Source organism: Daktulosphaira vitifoliae, unplaced genomic scaffold (genome assembly GCF_025091365.1).
Source record: "Daktulosphaira vitifoliae isolate Bord-2020 unplaced genomic scaffold, ASM2509136v1 Scaffold_1, whole genome shotgun sequence".
NCBI classification, from domain to species: domain Eukaryota; kingdom Metazoa; phylum Arthropoda; class Insecta; order Hemiptera; family Phylloxeridae; genus Daktulosphaira; species Daktulosphaira vitifoliae.
This window is the reverse complement of record NW_026099572.1, coordinates 64,321,498-64,341,335: the sequence shown is the minus strand read 5'-3', so window position 1 is coordinate 64,341,335 and position 19,838 is coordinate 64,321,498. Positions and strand designations below refer to the sequence as shown.

The window sequence follows — 19,838 nt, the reverse complement described above, 5'->3', positions numbered from 1 at the left end:
TTTTGTAGTTGAATGTTATATTAAAATGTGGTTTTCAGCTGCGAATATTATAACAGTTCCTATAAATGATATATAAAAACTATCTATTTAAAATACAACTATTTAATATACCAAGGAATAAAAAAAACATGTATGTCCTGTATTTCTTTATTGTGTTAACTAAAATTATTATGAATACAAAAAATTCAAAATAGAAAACTTAAATGAACAATAAATAACTTATAATACATTTTTGATATATAGACTGAATTAAAAATATCTAATTATTTTACTAACCATAAAATTAAAACTTCTAAAATATTAATGACTACTTTTGTGTAGGTACAATGTAATGAAACATTAAAACCATTGATTCAATAGTTTTATTATCAATATAAATAAAGTATGGTACAAATGAATTCAGGTATCATGATGAATTATAAAACTAAAAATTATTGACAATATTATCATATAACTAGTAACCTTTTTGAATAACTTGATTTGGAAGTGCTAAGGGGGCGTATGGAATATTATCAGAACAGACAGTACCAGATAATGCCTTCTCTAAAGGAGCGTAGAAAATTCTGAAATTAATGTCGTTGAAATTCAATTTATCAATTAAGTGATTGGGCATTCTGTCAGAAATAACCCATAGATTTCTTAAGGCATCAACTTTGACGTCGCTGGGAAAGATTAATGCTTCATTATCCAAATCAATGACATCCAAGGAACTAGGACTATATGGTATTTTGGAGTTCCAGCAGCCTACGGCATTTCTATCAATAAGATTGAAAAACAAGATTCCTTCGTCATTCATATAATGTGATGTAATATGACCTCCTGGACCTCGAGAATCAAGAACTACGAAATCATGGTAGATTTCTTCAGAAGTAAGTTTTGGGTTTCTTAAAATTTTTGTTGAAACGGCGAATTCTCGGTTACTGGCTAGAGGATGGAAAAATAATAAACGGAAACCATCTTCGAGGAAAGGTGATACAGTAATACCAAATATACCTTCTTCTCCCCATTGAAAGTTCAAACCTGTTTTACATAAATTTAATTTTAACCTAATCGTAGTTACTACATTTAATTACAACAATTGTTAAATTTAATATACCTCCAATGTTGAAATCTCCAGCTAAAGGATCAGGCATGAAATAACTATGTGTGTGTCTCCAAGATGTATTTAATTCCCAACTGTAAGAAATTAATCCATAGCCGAGCTCATCAGATGCATATAAAAAGGTGTCTTCACAACCTTTAGCTCCTATATCAATTGCGATGTTGGCAATGAATGTATTGGCGTTAGTGTCATCAGGTCGTAAAGTATATTTTCTCAAAACTTTATCTGTTGTTAAGTCAAACACGTGAATAGCATAAGGACATACTTGTTTTGTAGTGTTACCTAAAATTTAAAAAGTAAACAATTGCATGTATAAAAAATGTTAAGAATTCCAAAAAAAAATGATTACTTTTATTCAAAAAGGAACTTATTTCTGATAAACTTTAATTATAAAAATTAATCGATTATTTTAGTACAATCGATAATCGAGCTANTAAAAAAAATGATTACCTTTATTCAAAAAGGAACTTATTTCTGATAAACTTTAATTATAAAAATTAATCGATTATTTTAGTACAATCGATAATCGAGCTAAAAGAAAATAATCGCGCAGGACTATCAGATAGTAAAAAATTCATGATTTCTTATTTATTTTGTCTTGTTGATACTTTTAACTGTGTCTAATAAATTACAGTACACTAGAAACAAAGGAACACAAGAAAAACCGTCATTATAAAACAGTAGGTAAAAACGTTGACACAGTCGAAGAAGTAAACACTGTTAAGAACAGGAAAATAAACATTTAGAAACTAAAACCTCAGATGACAAAAACGCAGTATAGAAATTTTTAGGTATAAAAAAATTGAATAAAATCAAACTCTCGTATTATTAATCTAAGTTGAAGTTTACTTAAGTGATCAGTTCTTATTATTTATTTATATATTTATCAATATTAAAGGTAACATAAAATAATAATAGATACATTTAATTTAATATAAAACATATAGCTTATATACTTGCCCCCAACTAGGGTGATATTGAATGCACGTACTACGGAAGACAAGTTATAAAGGCTGCACTGAAATATGAAGTAATATAAATAGTTGAAGTTTCTTTTTTTTTGCATAAAAAAATTTTTTTTTCATAAGCAAAATAAAAAGTAGTCATTGGGAGAGGCAGAATTAAGTTAATGAGAGTTGTTTAAAATGATTTATTTATTTGGTTTCAGATTGAATTCAGTTAGTGCTTCTATAATTTTACTTTAAATATTTTATGTATTAATTGAAATGAAATAAGATAGAAAAAAACAAAAGTAAAAATACGAAAATTTTGTTATCTTATTAGTAATTTTTTTATGGACTTACCAATTCCAACGGTACCAGAATCAAGAACCCAAAGTCTGTTGCATGAATCAGCCTTTACTCTGTAAGTTGTTGTTAATCCATCACAATTTCCTTGTCTGTTGTACGCCCAGTTTGGATATGGAGTAAGTTTTGGCGATGGCGAAGTACTAACATCGAGTGATATGTAGTTCAACGTTGAAGGGACACCTGTAAAAGTAAAAAGCTGTTAATACTTTTGTAGTTTAAAAGGTTTTTAACATAATAACTACAATTAAAAATTATATAATAACTATCAAATATAAATATTAAAAATTGACGTAATATTATTGTAAAAAAAAAAAACTTATAAAACTATTACATATTTAAAAAGGTACATAAAAATCATTCTAGGTCTATTATTTACATTTGTTAGTCAAAGTATTAAGTCAACTAATACCCAAGTTTTCCTAACTAAATTGTAATGGTACAGTTTAGACGAAATGTTGTAAATGTACTATTATTGTATGATTACTCATATTATTGTATAATATGCGGCAACATCGTGTGGGACTTTTGCATTCGCGTTATGTGGTGGCGGCGCTGGAAAAATGTTGTCATGCCTAACAAAGTGATAAGAAGATAATATAGTTGGTTGGTTATGTTTTAAAAGAAATGAAATATAAAAAATGATATCTGATTATTAAAAAATGAACACGTTGTTTTTTCTTTTCTCTTTAAATAAAAACTAACTAGTAACCATAAGATTTTTCATGAGGAATAAAATGGAAATATCAACAAACAATGTTTGAGAGAACAGCGAATAAATACACACAAATGTCAACTATATTAAAACTCCTACATCAACGAACAATTCAGCACCAATACAACTGAAATTAAGGTTAGAAATATCAATACCACTAATCGTACACATACTAAATAGTACATAGAAATGAATATGTTTTATTTTTGTATATATTGATATTTATATATATATTTTTAAATTGTTGTTTAATACAGAAACGAATAAATACTTCTAAATGTTAACAAATTGTAATCAAAACCAATTATTTTAATTTGTAAAATAAATTAAATACCATTTCAAAATATTTGGCTTAAAATTACAAAGCCAATTATAATTAAAAAATATCACGGAGCTTGACTATACTTGAAGTATTACATTTATAAGTAGTGCGTTGATAAATGTGTTATTTTAGTACATACTATAAGGGCGAGTGAAATAGAAATTTTTTTTTAAATTAAGTCAAATAGGCAAAATAGCGTATAAATAGAACTGATAATTTATATTTTGTTATAATTTTTTTCGCTTTCTTCTAACTTCCTTTCTCCAAGACCGTCACAGTATAGCTGTTAGTCGGTTATTCTTAAAGGATTCGGTGTTCACTATACACTAGTTATTCCGTGTATTTTTATTTTATTTTTTTGTTGAATTATGTGTATGAAAAGTTATTTTTTATAGATTAATTTGTATTATAGTTTGTTATATTAAAATATATTTTTTAACAGTTTAATATTGAATTTATTTTGTTTTATTTTTAATAATTTAATAAGTACTATAAAGTAAACATTATATTAAGTACACTAAATAGTGTTGTCTTGAATGAGAATTTGTAGTATCATTTAATCAATTAGTTATATGTATATATATATTATTTTTAACGGTGCTCACTATACAAACTATTAACCGTGTCCAAAATTTATAAAAAGGTCTTTCTAATAAGTAAATATCATTAATAATAGTGTTCATAATGTACATTTTTAATCGTGGTCAAAGTGAAAATTATAATATTTTATAGGAACTGATATATATTGGTTTTTTAAATGAATAAAATAATAAAAATTTTAGTGTTACCATATATGTAATAATTTTATTTGTTATAAATTTTTGTTGAGCTACTTGACAAGAAAAATAAAGATTCCATCTTCATCCCTTAACCCTCAAATCAATATCAGCTTTAGTTTTTTAAATAGCAACCCAGTTTTTTTTTTATTAATCTTGTTAAGCATAAAAAAAAATTCACAAAAAAAAAAAAAATCAATTTTAATAAATTCTAAACGAGATATCGCTATTTAAAGTTTAGGGGATTTAACAAATAATACAGTAGTCGGGTAAATGCAGTAACATTAATATTTAGTGTACAGATAAGAACTATCAGTGTATTGTATCGCGACATAAAATTTGTGAGTTTTTTTATAAATCAACGTGAGTAATACTCACGTCTCCTAAAGTTCAATGAATCATAGCTCGTTGATAATTAAATAAAATAAAAAAATAAAACTAAATTCAATCTGATTATATATAAAAAAATAGGTTTACTATTTGAAAATTGAAAGCTAATACTGATTTAAAGCATAAGGGATGATCATAAAAATGTAATTTTACTCACTGAACAGCCAAACATCGTATTTCATAAAGAAAAAAAAAGATAACTCATATTTTCAGAGATAATTTGTGAGCATAATTAATCATTCACTCTGTATACATAGAAATTAATTATTCATTGTATTCGACCCATATTTATATTAAATATAAATTTACAGAAATTTTCTGTAAGCAAATAAAAACTAGTGATATTTGAATGCAACTATTATTATATAATGTATAGGTATATATTTAATTCGCGCAAGTCTGAAGGTTTATTTCGACTTCTTGGAATAACAAATATATAGCGTTTTGTTTAAAATAAAACTTATTTCGATTTTCAAAATTATTTTTAGAATCTAACGATTCATAATCAAATACAAAACAAATCTATTCAATAATACGAGTCTTAAGGCATTCAAAACAACTTTAAAAATACTCTTACCGTAATTGAGTCTCAAAACTATTGGGACCATATTTCTTTATCAAAATAATTAAGTATAAAAAAATATTCGTTTTTAAAACTATAGTAATGCAACAAGTGGCGTATAAAAATTGTAAAAATGTATATCTATTATTTAGATTTTTTTTTTATTAAATTATTTAGCTGCATCCTTAACAACATAAAAGTTTTTAATGTTATTCGATTTTACTTCAATAGACACAATACACAAATATTTATTCTACAAATAGTAAATAATTACATTTTCATATTATATATATTAAAAGAAATATTCCCGTTCTTGAACTATATATCAAGTAGTTCAAGTTTGCTAACATGGATGAGCATGCAGACATCATATTATAATTACAGGATTATAATCACTCTAACAACCCACCGCCTGTTTTACGAACATTTCAATGATTTAAAAAATAAGCCTTTCACCTATTTTTTATTAAACCAGTAACGTAGTTGTTTTAACGACGGTTTCATATTAGTCGTTGTGACCCGATCGGTTAAATCCGATTTGAGAACTGTTACGTCACGTTTATTAATTTTACCTTTTCCACAGACGTATACGATCATAGAACATATTGAAACACATATAGCTATACATTAAATATTTAGTCTAATTCTATTTTTTTTCAGTTAAGTGTAAAAGAGCTAATCATATTACTTTTGTACCGAGGACACTACTCGCGTAACTGTGCAATTACTAATATTTGTTTTAAGTCGGTTTATTGTATACAGTTACTAATGTTGCAACAAGTAAATAGTTCATATTATCGAAAATAACGGAATCATCAATTATATGTCTGGATATTTTTTTAAAATTATAGTGCATCTGTAGCCATTATAATATTTACCTTAAACTGTAACCTTGATTGATATGATATTCCTAACGACAAATAATTATTTTTATCTATAGTTTTGAAAAAAAAAAAAGTATCCACAAGCTAAACATAGTAGTGTGTAATAGAATGTTTTATTATTTTTATTTTATTGATCCTGAAAAGCTAAAGTTATAATCAATTGTTAAAATCATCTATAAACAACATTTTTATTGAAGCCTTTCATATATTAAAATTTTATGTTATTTAATTTCATAGGGAAAATTTACTGAGAATTATTGGAATTAAACATCTTAATTAATATAATGATGAGTATTTTACAACATATGACAATTTACAGAAATCTGCAAAAAAATTATTATTAAAACAAGCAAATCGAATTGTATGGATGTAATTTTTACTCGTAACATTTCCAACCATTGAGTGTGCACTATCAACACTCCTTATAATTTTATTACTATAATTGATTGGCATTTTTTGTTGTAGAGATCGTGAGGGTAATATAACACAACAGAAACTTTGTATTCAGATGGCAAGACGACGCCACCGACGTTTTTCAGAGCATATGGTCCCGTTTGCCTCAGGAGGAACACGTATACAATGATCAAAGACCGATTGATAGACACAGAAACAAATTCACGTACTCACTCCCTTCATTGTCGGTCATTTTAGAATAATCTGCGCGTATCTCACTGTGTATATATTTTCCATATAAGGTTTATCTTCTTCACCGTGTCCTATGTTCAGAATTTACTGACATATTTTTTCATTTATTACTCGTCGTTTTTTCCAAATCCTAATATTAACATGTTTAGAAATTTCTTTTATAGTTTTTTTGATTACGGACAATATTTTATTTGAAGTATCAGACTCGTATCGTTAAGTGTAAAATGATTAATATTAAAACAATATAATGACAGTTTGCATCAAGTGTTAGGAAGTCGTGTTGAAAATTACATCTAATAAAACTTCAAATTAGAAAATGTATAGTATGAGATGAAACTATCATATAGTTATAATTGAAGAAGTCCTTAGATTCAATTTTTAAATATATATATATAAGTGTAAATAGTCTTGTTAAACATTTTCCGATAAAACATTGTCTGCTAATTTTGCTTGTTTTCTTTGTTATTCTCTACGCAGATAATGTTTTTTACTGTTGTTTATTTGGGACTCAAATAAGAAGCATCGAGTAGAATACAAAAATAATTATCTTGAAAGTAAAACTTTAAAATGCGCACAAAGACATCTTTTGTAATGTTTTTAACGCCTTCGCCAAATTTCTGTTGAATAGAATGGAACAAGTTTCATTATACTTTTAGTTGTATTACACTCTAAGTAATTATCGGAAGAAATAATATTTATATATTTCATAATTCATTCATTTCAATAATTGTTGTACTCACAAAAAATTAAGTATGAGAAAGAGCCTTTATATGTGTTATTAATAAACAATAAGCTAACTAAAAATAACCAAATAAGGTTGATCTACAAATTGTAAATTTTATTATTTTGTTTATTTTTAACTTATGTAGACCTTACCATTTGTATTTCTATTTAACTTTTATGTTTAACTATATAAATTATAACAATGTTAGTAATGTAAATTCTATTATCCACACATTGTACTGTTTTGTAGGTAATATGTTAATACATACTTACACAAGTGTCCCAATTGTTAGTACATATATCTATAAAAGCAGCTGTATACATATTGTATTGTTATTATAGTAATAATATGTTACAACGGTTCAAATTAAACAGATTACAGGAGTCTGCAAAATCTTAGACATATATATTTGCTTTTGTTCCTATCTTTTACAGCTTTGAGCATGGAAATTGAAAAATACCCTCTACATACACAGCTTTTTTAGTGCGTTTTTATTCTTATAATACGATAGTGTACTATTAACTGGCTTTTGTCAACATATTTTTTATATAATTTTTATTTGAAAACAATTGAAATTGTAAATTTTAAATGAAAACAACAAGTAAATTCGATTATTATCAAGTTATTATTGATGTTGTTTGCGAAACATATGGCTGAAGTGCGTTAAGATAAAGATGAAAGTTTTCCCGCAGTTACTTACCATAAACCAAGGAATTGATCGTACCCATTAACGCGTTTTGTGATAAATCACAGGTACACTTGCCCGTTAGTGCCACAGAAGCAGAACACAATGTGTACGCTTGTAATTGTTTTTATGAACCACGTTGTATTTCTATTTTGTGAATTTGCATTTGATTTAATATCCTAATATTTAAACTAAATCTATTGATTTATATCGTTTAAATGAATTCTATTTTTTGTTTGTGAAGTGTCAACTTTGCGCTAAAAATATTGCGTTATTAATAGGAACTTTTTGTAATTAAAATGCAAGTCTGACACACTAGTACTCAAGTTTCATATTTATGTTCTCCGAGATACACGACTCTCGCAACCTACACAAAATTACTGAATCGATAAAGACGATTAGGCAAGACACTAGAAATATTGTTTAACTAAACTAGTTGTGGAATGAGTTGAACGACTGTCCCATATCCTCACACGTGAATGTATCAATGCAATATCAGAACAAGTAGGTATTATTTACTAATATTTTCAATGTTCTTTCTATCTATAAAAAAAAGCACTGTATCTATGAGTTAGTATATTGAAATGTATAGTTGTACGTGATCCAGATCCTTAAAATATACGATAATTATTCACCATAAGCATTTTTAGACACATAAATAATATTAATGTTCTACAATAACAGGTTTACTGAAATAAAGTAGTTTGTATTAAATTTTAAACTTTTTCTTTTATTTTCACCTTGAACTATTTACAATAAATTGTTAATAACGTAATTTTGTAGGCTTCAATTAGAGTGATAAACATATTGCACATGATTTAGGAGTCTATAAAATAAATCACATAAATGAAGAACACGTATGAAATATATGAAAATTAAACACGCGGTCGGTAATTGAAACAGCTTTTGTATATACTCAAGAAAACAAGTAGAAAATTATTAATACACACAAAAACCTCATGTGTGAATTAAATTATAGGAATAACGAAAATTTTGAACCAAAAATATGATCTTGTATTCAAACATCGTCAATTGGAAATCTACATATTTTTGCATTTTTTAACGTTATCCTCTTTGAGTTTAACATTTATCAATAATGAAATGATGAATTCGCACGCTTCGATTTCAAAAGAGACGAAAACAATTGTTTTTTTATTTTTGTATTCAAAGCCCCAGGTGGTTTTTACCGAGTAAAGCGGAACTCGGTGTGTATGAGGGTCGTCAGCTTTATTATTGCATGTATATTACATTTAACAATATAGTGGTTGGAAAAACAACCGTCGAATAAACGATTTTGATTCCACGAGTTAGTACAAAACGCTATCTCTGGACATTATGCAAATGACCGCTGACAATCGGTAGAAATAATATTTTTGAAAACGACGTTGTTACGCCCAAGTAATGTATGTACATAATACCGTGGCCAGTTAAAGAGTGTTCTTGCTGTGTATTCGAAGAAATGCGCGACTGTTTTAAACGTTATTTTTATTCCGATAGCCTCCGGGAGACCGACGGTAAAGGGTTTTTTTTTGTTTGCCAAAAGAATATCATGACAAACCCGGCCCCACCTCAATATGCTAATATTTGCATTTTTTTACTCTTGGGAAATTCAAGAGGGTGCAATAAAATAACAATAGTCGAATGGAATCGCTGCAACGGATCTTTAGGCAAACAAATACACTAAGGGAGCACGTGCTAAACTGTAAGCTGTACTGGAAAATAAAATCGCAACACTCGCAGGATGCCAAATAACGAAATGAATAACGATTCTCGGTATGACTCTAAACTGCAATTTGGTCGGTAAATATTTTGTATTTCTGTTAAACTCAAACCGATGTGCTATATCGTGTAGATGGCGAATTAAAAAATAAAATAAACCAACCGAATGATCCGTAGCCTGCATAAAAGATTACCCCTAGAAAAGGGTTAGAGATATCCGGTTACACACAATGGGCGTGAAATGATTTTACGCATACTATATATTAGGTACACCGTTGTTCAAAACAAACAAGCTAAACGTTAAGTAGCTTTTGTCGTATATCATTTCCGAAATCCGATATTTTTGACTCTATAGTAGTTTTATTTCGTTTTCAGTTATGTAATCTCCTTTTCTATTTAAGTACAATGTGTGAAATCACTTAATGGGATATATTGAATGCTGTTGAAATGTATGCCATTTTCTTAGAATAAACAATTTACAAATTGAAATGACTAACAATCAGTGACTATAGTTTAACTCCCCGACCTTCATACGCCTTACTTAAAATATCCATGCAAGAATTATCACATTCTTCATGAAATAAAATTAAAAATAAAGGGAACCCACTCTTGTGGTTTAATTATGCCTCATATCATTCAAATATGGTAATACTATTCCATACTTCAAAATTAATTTATCTACAAATGACTTAATTATTTTAGAAAATATATTCAAAGTATAACTAACTTTCGGTAATAAAATACTGTGGAGTATAAACTTTGTTGCATTAAATATGCAAATTAATACTACATAAAAAAATCTAGAAATTATTAAATACTCGTATGGTTTCTACAATTGTGATCGTTTTGTTATCTTTTTTATATTGAGGAAATGAAAATATTTTAACGGCTACTTTATATAAAAAGTTGTATTTCACTACTGTTTGCGCTTAAAAGCTTATCTTTATCAATTATAAAGAGTAAAATGTAATTAATTAAGTTATTTTCCAACTTCGCCATCTTTTAAGATAATTGGTTCCACTGAATAAGTTTATATCCTTGAGTTCACGTGAAACTGATAAAAAACAAACGCTTACGTTTCCGAATACTCATTTAAAAAATACATTTCTACAAAGAATTAATATGCCTATCATAAAATGATTGAAATTATAGAAATTCAAACCAAATCCTTTGGGCATGACTAGTGAATAACCTTAGGAACATCTTAAGATATTCTGAATGGTAATTTAAAACGAATAAAAGTATTAAGATTACGATGGCTTTGTACTGAGAAATTACATAATGTCAGATTTATTTTTAATTGTGAAATAGATGAATGAGAATTTAAGTTATAATACTATTTTAATTTAACATGATTATTATGGGGTCATAAATGAAAGTGTATTACTAAAAAGACCAAAAAGATAATGAAAAATATTGAATAATAACATTTAATTGTAAGCATATATTGAGCAAATGTTTGAGCTTACAATTATAATTAAGTTTTAACCGAAACATTTAATAATTACTATAAAATTTTTATTTAAAAATATTGTTTTTAAATTTTTAATCGGTGTTTTAAATAGTTAAAATAATCATGACTGTATTAATTAATTATAAAACAATTATAATTTAAAGTTTACTATTCTGGCTCGCTATTAATGAATCATAACTATTAATAAGTTGTTATTATTTAAAACCTGATATTATTTTTCTTACGTGTTTTTTTGCCAAACGTGTTTCTTGTAGTTAAAAAAACTAGATACTATAGATAATTAATAAACTTGTAAATAATTACCATCAGCCCATCGCGGAACAGTGACAAACAGTTTGTTTTTCCAAACTTCGATTCCAACAGGTAAGTTATTCTCTGGTATGAATTCACCTCTTTCGAGCGCGTAACTTTTATGTTCATCATTAGCAAAAGTATAATCTAAAGAGGACCAACTGTACAACTCGGTAAGTTTTTGTAAAGCTGAAGTAGTTACTAAGATAACCGATAGCACTAAAAAAAATTTAAGTGTTTTTCATTAATTTTACGCGAAGAAAATATTTTTTATCATACTTACAAACTGCTATTTGATTTATTGAAGAAACCATTATTGAATGAAAAAAATAATAAATATTATTTCTAACAAAATAATTTAACGCTATTGGTTTGAACTACCTTCTAGTATTAACTGAATGAATGCACCGTACATCAATTTATAAGAGTAGACTTTGCTGAAATTTTTCAATGGTAAAGAGTGAAAGTGGGAATTAAAATACCCTTGCTAACAAGCCTAAGAAACAACATTTCAACTGACTAATAATCATTGTAATCAAACGACCATCTCCCACTACACAGAAGTGTTAATTTTTAAATACAATCAAACAATAAACTAATTTGAAAAATTTAATGACCTTTTAATTTAAAGGTTTAAACCTCAAGATGTACAATTATTCTATTATGATTATTAAAATCCGCACTTAAAGTTGATAATTATTGTCAAAAATAAAAATATATTAGAATTTGAAAATGTAGAAAAGGTGATGAGCGAGGAAGTGTTTAGAGACTTTTTTTTACCATGCCGTACAGATAAGAGCTATTCAATGGTGCACACTCCTCCGCCTATAATTAAAAATTACAATAACACAAAAAGTAGTGATACAAAACTGGTTATCAACCAATCAAAATGTTATTTAATTCTTCATTTATTAGTTAAAAAATAATAATAGGTTCCTGTATAACTCACAAAAATTACCACTAAAATTTACCCTTAGAAATATTTATTTTTAAAATGAACTTGGTATTTAATATTGTTTATAAAAGTAAAACAAATTTTAATTTTTACATTTTTATGAAAAAAACATTGTTTAATAAAAAAAAAAATGGAGTGTATCATTTTTAAAAAATATACAGAGAAGATGATTTTTGTATGACATACCAGAATAAATAATACATAAAAACATATATTAAAGTCTGTATAATTACCATAATACTGGTTTAAAAGTTAATTACGACCAGTCATTTTCTTATTTTTAATCGGGTTAAACGTATATATTTCCATTTAAAAAGTTTTAAAGGGATATATATATATATATATGTATATACACATAAATGAAATAATTAAAATTTAATTTAATTAATAAAAAATACGAGTACTATATATTTATTACTGATAAAATATTTTATATTTTCATTGATATTGTTAAATACAATTATGATTATGATCGAAAAATCGCTCGTTGAATAGCAATATCAAATTTTATGATAATAATATAAGTCTTACTTTAGGCTAAGACTAATTTTAATAGTAATTTGATCGTTTGCTATAACATTATGCTTCAAGTTCAAACATAAAAAGTTGTGAGAATTTGATTAAATGTAGGAATAGCTTTTTTGATTATATAAGGTAAAATATAGATTACCGAAGTATTAAAAATACTTTTACCGTAACAGCTTATGGTTATTCAATATTTGATCAAAATAAAAGTACTGCTTAAGTTATAATAAATCAACACGTGTGTAACATGAAAGTTTTAATTGAATACGTTCGAAATAATTGATTGGAAAAAATCATATAAAGTAGTATATAAGCTTACATCAATAAATAAATATATATATATATATGGAAAAATTCAATAATATGTATCTTAAATATATTTAAATAATGTATACATAAAATGTAGATAAGTGAAAATTATTATTGTACTATCCCTTATTATAACGAGAGACTTGTAATTTTTTAAAAAATGCCCTAGTAAAATTTGTTTATGGCGAGTAAAACTATTCTGTTGATATAAAAATAAATAAATTTATTAATTATTGAATGATAAGCACATACGGGAACACCTTCAAACTTGATGGTTATAGAAAAATAAAAACAAAATTATGTATATTAGCATTAAACTAATATATCTACTGGTATGTATTTATGGCAAAACAAGATCAAAAATAAATAAATGTATATGTAATGCAAATAATATGCATAAATTATTTTAACATTAATTAGTGGATTGAATATTCACATATCATGGTCGTTTAATAGAAAATTGTTTTGGTGAAAAAAAATTCTGCAACACTGTAATTATTATACATCATATTTAAATTATACGTGATAAATAAACTAAAATAAAAAAATATGTATAATCGTACAATACAAATTAAATAACCTATTGAAATAATTTTAAACAAACGAGGTTTGATTTTTAATTTAAAATATTTTATCAGATAACTCAATTTTTAGTAATTAAGTGATACAAATTAAGCTAGTTTAAAATAAAACAAAATCTTACTTCCAGAGTGTAAGTACATTTCGTGTGGTGAAGGGGTTATATATAATAAACCTTACACATTTCAAACTATAATTAAAATACATATATTTCTTTATGTTTTGAGGTCGAGCTCAAACCCCTATCTCGTAAAATCGCCTTTGAGTATTATAATAGAATCAATTGAAATAATCTTATTGCAAATATTAAAGTTAACATTGATCAAAAAATTCGAAAAATTAAATTAATATAAAGTTTTAAAAAATAATGCTGATTCAAATAATTTATTAACTATACGAGGGGATCTTGTTTTCTTTGTAATGATTTATGAAAAGTGTCAATGATACAAATGTAATATAAAAAAATTCACTTATTATAAAATAATCATTACTACATAGATAACACAATAATATTTTAATATAATAAATATACCATTTAAAGAATATTTATTTATTTTTCATGTTTATGTACACAATTTCTGTTACGATTAAACTGAAAATATACATTAAAAAATAAGAGAGATATAAAGCATTAAATTGCAGAGGAATTATGTAAATTAGATTACAATTGTATTGAAAAATAATATAATATTTTCAAGTTATTTAATACAAATGATGAAAATATAAAATTATAAAAGGATCGACAATAGTTCTCGTAAAAAAGTTGTTAGGTGACAAAAGCTTCACTGTATATTCCTATGACCTTAGTCACTGCGGTCTTGAGAGAAATGGAAAAACTGGGATTAATAAATATTTATGACCATACTCTTGGGAACCAGTGAACAGGTGAGTTAGAAGATACCGAAATTTTTTTATATTGGTATACATTGATGATTAATAATAATAAAGGTGTATAGATAGGAAGAGAAGAATAATGCTGTGTCATATACCATGAAATCCCATTAACAATTCTCATTGCTACAGCCAATATTAATCAAACAGGACAGGCAAGACATTTTTCCCACCAAATTTTTACATAATTAAACATTTTTTAGATAATGAGTTTTATCATTTTCCATTTGAATCATCCAGTTGCAAAAGGACGTATGTCCAAAAACAATTTTATTTTATTTTATCTAGCTGTAATCTAAATCGTTGGAAAAAGCAAAATTACAACACAATTTTTTTTTTANAGAAATTATAAATTTATCACCATCATCATCTCCTTAGCCTTTATCCCAACTATTTGGTGCAATTTCTACCTTACAATAATTTTACAGAATTTTTACACCAGCTGTTGACCTGGCGCAACCTCATTATGACTGAGGTAGTTAGTAAGGGAGCAAGGTGTATGTTATTGAGAAAGCTTCCGTATGGTCACCTGACTGAGAACCAACAGCTAACAATGCAGCTGAACATCAGCGCTAAGACGGCAACTAAATGATTTACATCACGTTGCTATTATAAAATTAAAAAGTAAGGTTCCTTATTTTATATTTATAATTAAAAATAAATTTTAAAATACTAACTAAATAAATAAAATTATTTAAGTTATTTAATATGATTTTTAAATATGACTCATAAAATGATGAAGTTTGAGAAATTTAATGCATTTTAACACGAATAATTATTTATTTTATTTATTTTGAAATTATGTTAAAATACTATGTGGAAGTTTTATTAATTTTGGATTAAAAAATAATAGTTTATACTTGTAGATTCGTATTCATTAAATTTGTAACAATTTTACGGTAAAATTACTAAGAATTTTTTTTGATTTCTAGTAATTGAATAATTCTTGTAAAAAATAATTCATCATCAGTATCTAGTAATACCGCCTTATATTTTTCTTTCTCTATATATATATATGTTTAATAATTTAAATTTTAAATATTATGAAAAGTTAGATATTTATTTAGAAATGCCAATATCTTTGGGATCCATTTACTTGATAAAATATATATGCATATATATTTATGCTAATTAGGGTTTAATTTAATTTCTTAAGAAACCAAAGCTTTCCGTAAAAGAGATATTCAAACAAAAGTATTTAGTTTTTCTAAGTTTATCTAAACGGATCAGTGGCCAATAATAATTTAAGTTCATTGTTTCCTCTGCATAAAAAGTTTACAGTTTTTGGCCAATATACCAATTACTAAAGACTAGAATCTTGCAAATAGAGAATATAATATCTTTGTCACTATTTTTGCAGGCTTTAAAAAATCGTGATATGTGAACTAAAATGTGTCTATTATGGTATGATAGATCTTATCGTGCATTATGCATATTATTGAAAATATCCAATAAAATAGAAATCACCAAAATTGTAACTACAGATAATTTATTTCGCGGTAAGCTACAATAAAATGTTTAATTTTTAGACTTATTCAATAATATATAATGTTCACAGTAATTTTCTTTTTAACTAATATGAATAACAATGATAGTCTAATAATTTACTACCAAAATTAATATATCTAATTATCATGAAAGTATATAAACAATTATTTTATGACTATGAAAAATCTTTAAGATTGGTTTCAAAGAAAAACCTCTAGGGTACCTCGGTGTATGTGTCGGTTATGAGATGTAAAAAATATATCTAATGTATTCACCACATCACATAAAATTTATAATTCTAAAGGGTATTAAAAAATTGAATAAATTTTAATTTATTCAATGAAAAAATGTAATGAAATACACAACTCCTATGAAGTGATAGATGCTACTGATATTACTGTTTTTTATGAAGTATACATTTATTGATTAATATTATTATACTACCAATATGTTAATAATACCAATAAGTTGTTAAAATTTTTTATAAATACAATAACTTTCCATTTATTTATGCTTACTTCAATTGCATTCTATCAGAACTATACGCACATTGTAAATGGTGAAATATTTTAAAAACTCGTGAAACCTGTAATAGTTGCTAAGTACCAACTTAAAATTAAATACACCCTTCTTTGTTTGACAAGTGTTAAACATAAAAAAGGTTATTAATAGTAAAAAATCTTTCCTTTTTTAAACTATTAATCCAATTTTTGTGTAGTAATAAAATAATTATATTATTAATTATACAAAGATTCAAACATTAATTGTTATAATATAATTAAAATAATAAAATTATTGAAGATATTATTTTAATTAATCATTGAATATTAAAATACCAGTTTGATGTTCTTTATTGCTACATTAATGAATTAAATTACCAACATATTTTCTTAAATGTTAAATACTATTTATTTATGAACAATTAGGTAATACGCAGGGGCGTATTTAGAAATTTATAATGTGGGGGTCACAAATTGAATTTTTTAATTGACAAGCTACTACTAAAATTTGTTAACATATTTTGAACAAAATATGACATAAAAAGATAGCAAACATTTCTATATCAGCATTACATATTCAATCGGGACCACAAGCCCTGTGTTCTCCTGTAAATCACATCACTGATATAATGATTGGGTTTAAAAGGGTTACTTTAATACTAGTAATGCTACTGTTCTCTAATTAAATAAATTATTTTATTTTATTTTACCAAATCTATCATTTAATATTTGAAATGATATTATTACATAACTAATAAAAAAATATGGAAAAATAATTTTATTGTACCTGTTGTTAATAATAATGGATCTTTTCCTTACTTGTTGAACACTCTATAAAAAAGATGTTGGATGATTCAAGTATTGGCGTAATTGGCTATTTTTTTTTTTTATAAAAACCGTTAGTTGGGCACATTTTTATTGGAGAAAAATCATAAATATTTTCAACATTTGAAAATTTTGAAAAAATTAATGTGTCCCAATAATGTCAATTATTATGAGCCACTAAATTAATCTCTAGGTGAGTTTTCAAATAAAGTCTGAAATTCTATATTATTTCTTGAATCATCTGACAATAGGATATAAAATTTTATTATCTAAAAGAGTTAATTAGTTGACCAAACTGATTTAGTTACTTACATATAAAAAAAAGATACTTCACTACATTTTTATTTATTACATTTCAAAATTTAACATTTAATTATATATTTATCGGTTTCTATTTTATGTAGAGCATTTAATGTGGACTTCTTGTTTTTTCTCAATCATACTCTGCTTCAAACAATATAAAATATAATTTTATTTGTAAATATGGTGATTCTTTTAATATAGGTCACTCAATGAATCATAAAACAATAATTTTGTTAAGAAAATTTTTTGTCGTATTTAAAATTTTTATTTTATTTGCTAGTTAAATATTTATGTATTGAAAAAAATGTTGACACCATAAAAGGTATAATAGATGAATTAAAAAAATATTTAATAATCGATAAATCTAAAAATAAAAAATACCAGAAATAAATTATTATTTTAATTTAGAAAAATCACTCTTCATATATTTCATATACAAGTCGTTAACTTACAACAGAATGCATGTCAAAAAAAATTTTTTTTGTAATTTTGTTTTTTCTTATTAAATTAGATTACAGCTAGATAAGAAAAGTGAAATTAAAAAACTTTTTTTTTGCACATAGTACCTTTTGTAACTGGACGACTCATATATATATATATATATATATATATATATATATATATATATATATATATATATATATATATATATATATATATATATATATATATATATATATATATATATATATATATATATATATATATATATATATATATATATATATATATATATATATATATATATATATATATATATANAATATCTATTTATGAATTGTTCTACATATATGGTAATGAAAACAATTCGCGTTTAGCGTGATTAAGTTTAATTATGTTAACAAAACATTATATTCAGCTAACAGGTTATTCAAAATTAATGCAGGTACTTAAATGTACATATTACGTGCAATAAATGTCGGCCCATTAATATTACGTATAACATTTGCACAAACATAAGTATTTAAAATAATGTAGCGTTACATAACAAATGGTCTATTTTATGGAACCAAGAATTACCTATGTAATTAAATGACAAAGAATTTAAGCAAAAATTAGTCGGACATAGATATTTTACATGACAATAAAATATATAAGGCTCAAAAAAAGGCTTAGTTACTTTGGTTTGCTAAGTATGAAAATTCGTATTCATATGACTCACCATTGTAATAGTACGGTCAATAAACGTACAGAGTGAAACATTAAGATTTTATAAATAATTCTTCATATTGATTATTTAATAATTACCTTTAAGTAAATAATTATATAATTATTGCAATAATCGATAACGTCATTAAATAATATAAATATGTGTTAATATTTTAGTACATTATTAGTGAAAGCCTTAAAAAAATCGGTAATTCTCAAACTGTACTATTATATTTACAGTTGTTATATAATAACAAATTAATAAAGCAGCAGAAATACATTTTATAGAATGTAAAAGCAAAGGTCGGCACAACTAAATAGAAACTAAAGCAACCAACTGGAATTAAACATATTATTTTAAATTGCTGAAATAAAATATCTACAGTGAAGTAAGCAAAATAAAATTGGAACTATTCCAATTTGATTACGAAGAGAGGAAAAGAATTATAACATTTTTACAATGTCTAAAAATACATCATTTTTTCTTTATAATAGCAAATGTTGTTTTTTTAATTGGCTTAAAAATATTATGGAAAAAAAAATGTATTTCAAAGATTTTTCTTTTTGATAAATGTTAAATTAAATAGGGTAACTCCACGTTATGTTACAAACTTAAATTATCTATTATTGATAGCGAAAGTATAAAAACACAATTAAGAATGAATAAAATGAAATTTTATTTAATATAAGTTAAAAGTTTTCAATGGTTATTTTCAAA

At 25.2% G+C, this 19,838-nt stretch overlaps 1 protein-coding gene and 2 long non-coding RNA genes across 4 annotated transcripts; 2 read left to right on the top strand and 1 right to left on the bottom strand.

Annotated features, from left to right (window-relative positions):
- Positions 1–301: 301 nt before the first annotated feature.
- On the bottom strand, positions 302–12,009 carry LOC126896603 (protein yellow). The gene is made up of 5 exons (XM_050669539.1): positions 11,880–12,009; positions 11,609–11,815; positions 2,407–2,592; positions 1,097–1,384; positions 302–1,020 (listed from the first exon to the last, which is right to left on the bottom strand). The coding sequence occupies exons 1-5, from the start codon at positions 11,908–11,910 to the stop codon at positions 455–457; spliced, it is 1,278 nt and encodes a 425-aa protein (XP_050525496.1). The 5' UTR covers positions 11,911–12,009; the 3' UTR covers positions 302–454.
- LOC126896626 (uncharacterized) lies at positions 2,587–10,127 on the top strand. Its single transcript, XR_007701891.1, has 3 exons — positions 2,587–3,262; positions 6,524–8,616; positions 8,896–10,127. It is a non-coding gene; the product is annotated as an uncharacterized LOC126896626 (long non-coding RNA).
- LOC126896623 (uncharacterized) lies at positions 11,654–19,381 on the top strand. 2 transcript variants are annotated; one of them, XR_007701888.1, is made up of 4 exons: positions 11,654–11,769; positions 15,284–15,479; positions 16,216–16,354; positions 19,361–19,381. It is a non-coding gene; the product is annotated as an uncharacterized LOC126896623 (long non-coding RNA). The 2 variants fall into 2 exon arrangements; XR_007701887.1 differs by lacking the exon at positions 19,361–19,381 and having other exon boundaries at positions 16,216–16,416.
- The last annotated feature ends 457 nt before the right edge of the window (positions 19,382–19,838 follow it).

What these genes read in the sequence shown, in the direction of transcription:
- LOC126896603 (XM_050669539.1), bottom strand. Translation starts at nt 11,910, where the DNA reads ATGGTTTCTTCAATAAATCAAATAGCAGTTT. An exon ending in TTCTGGTACCGTTGGAATTG is followed by an intron (nt 1,385 to 2,406) that starts GTAAGTCCATAA and finishes TTTAAATTTTAG; the next exon opens with GTAACACTACAAAACAAGTA. An exon ending in TGGAGATTTCAACATTGGAG is followed by an intron (nt 1,021 to 1,096) that starts GTATATTAAATT and finishes TATGTAAAACAG; the next exon opens with GTTTGAACTTTCAATGGGGA.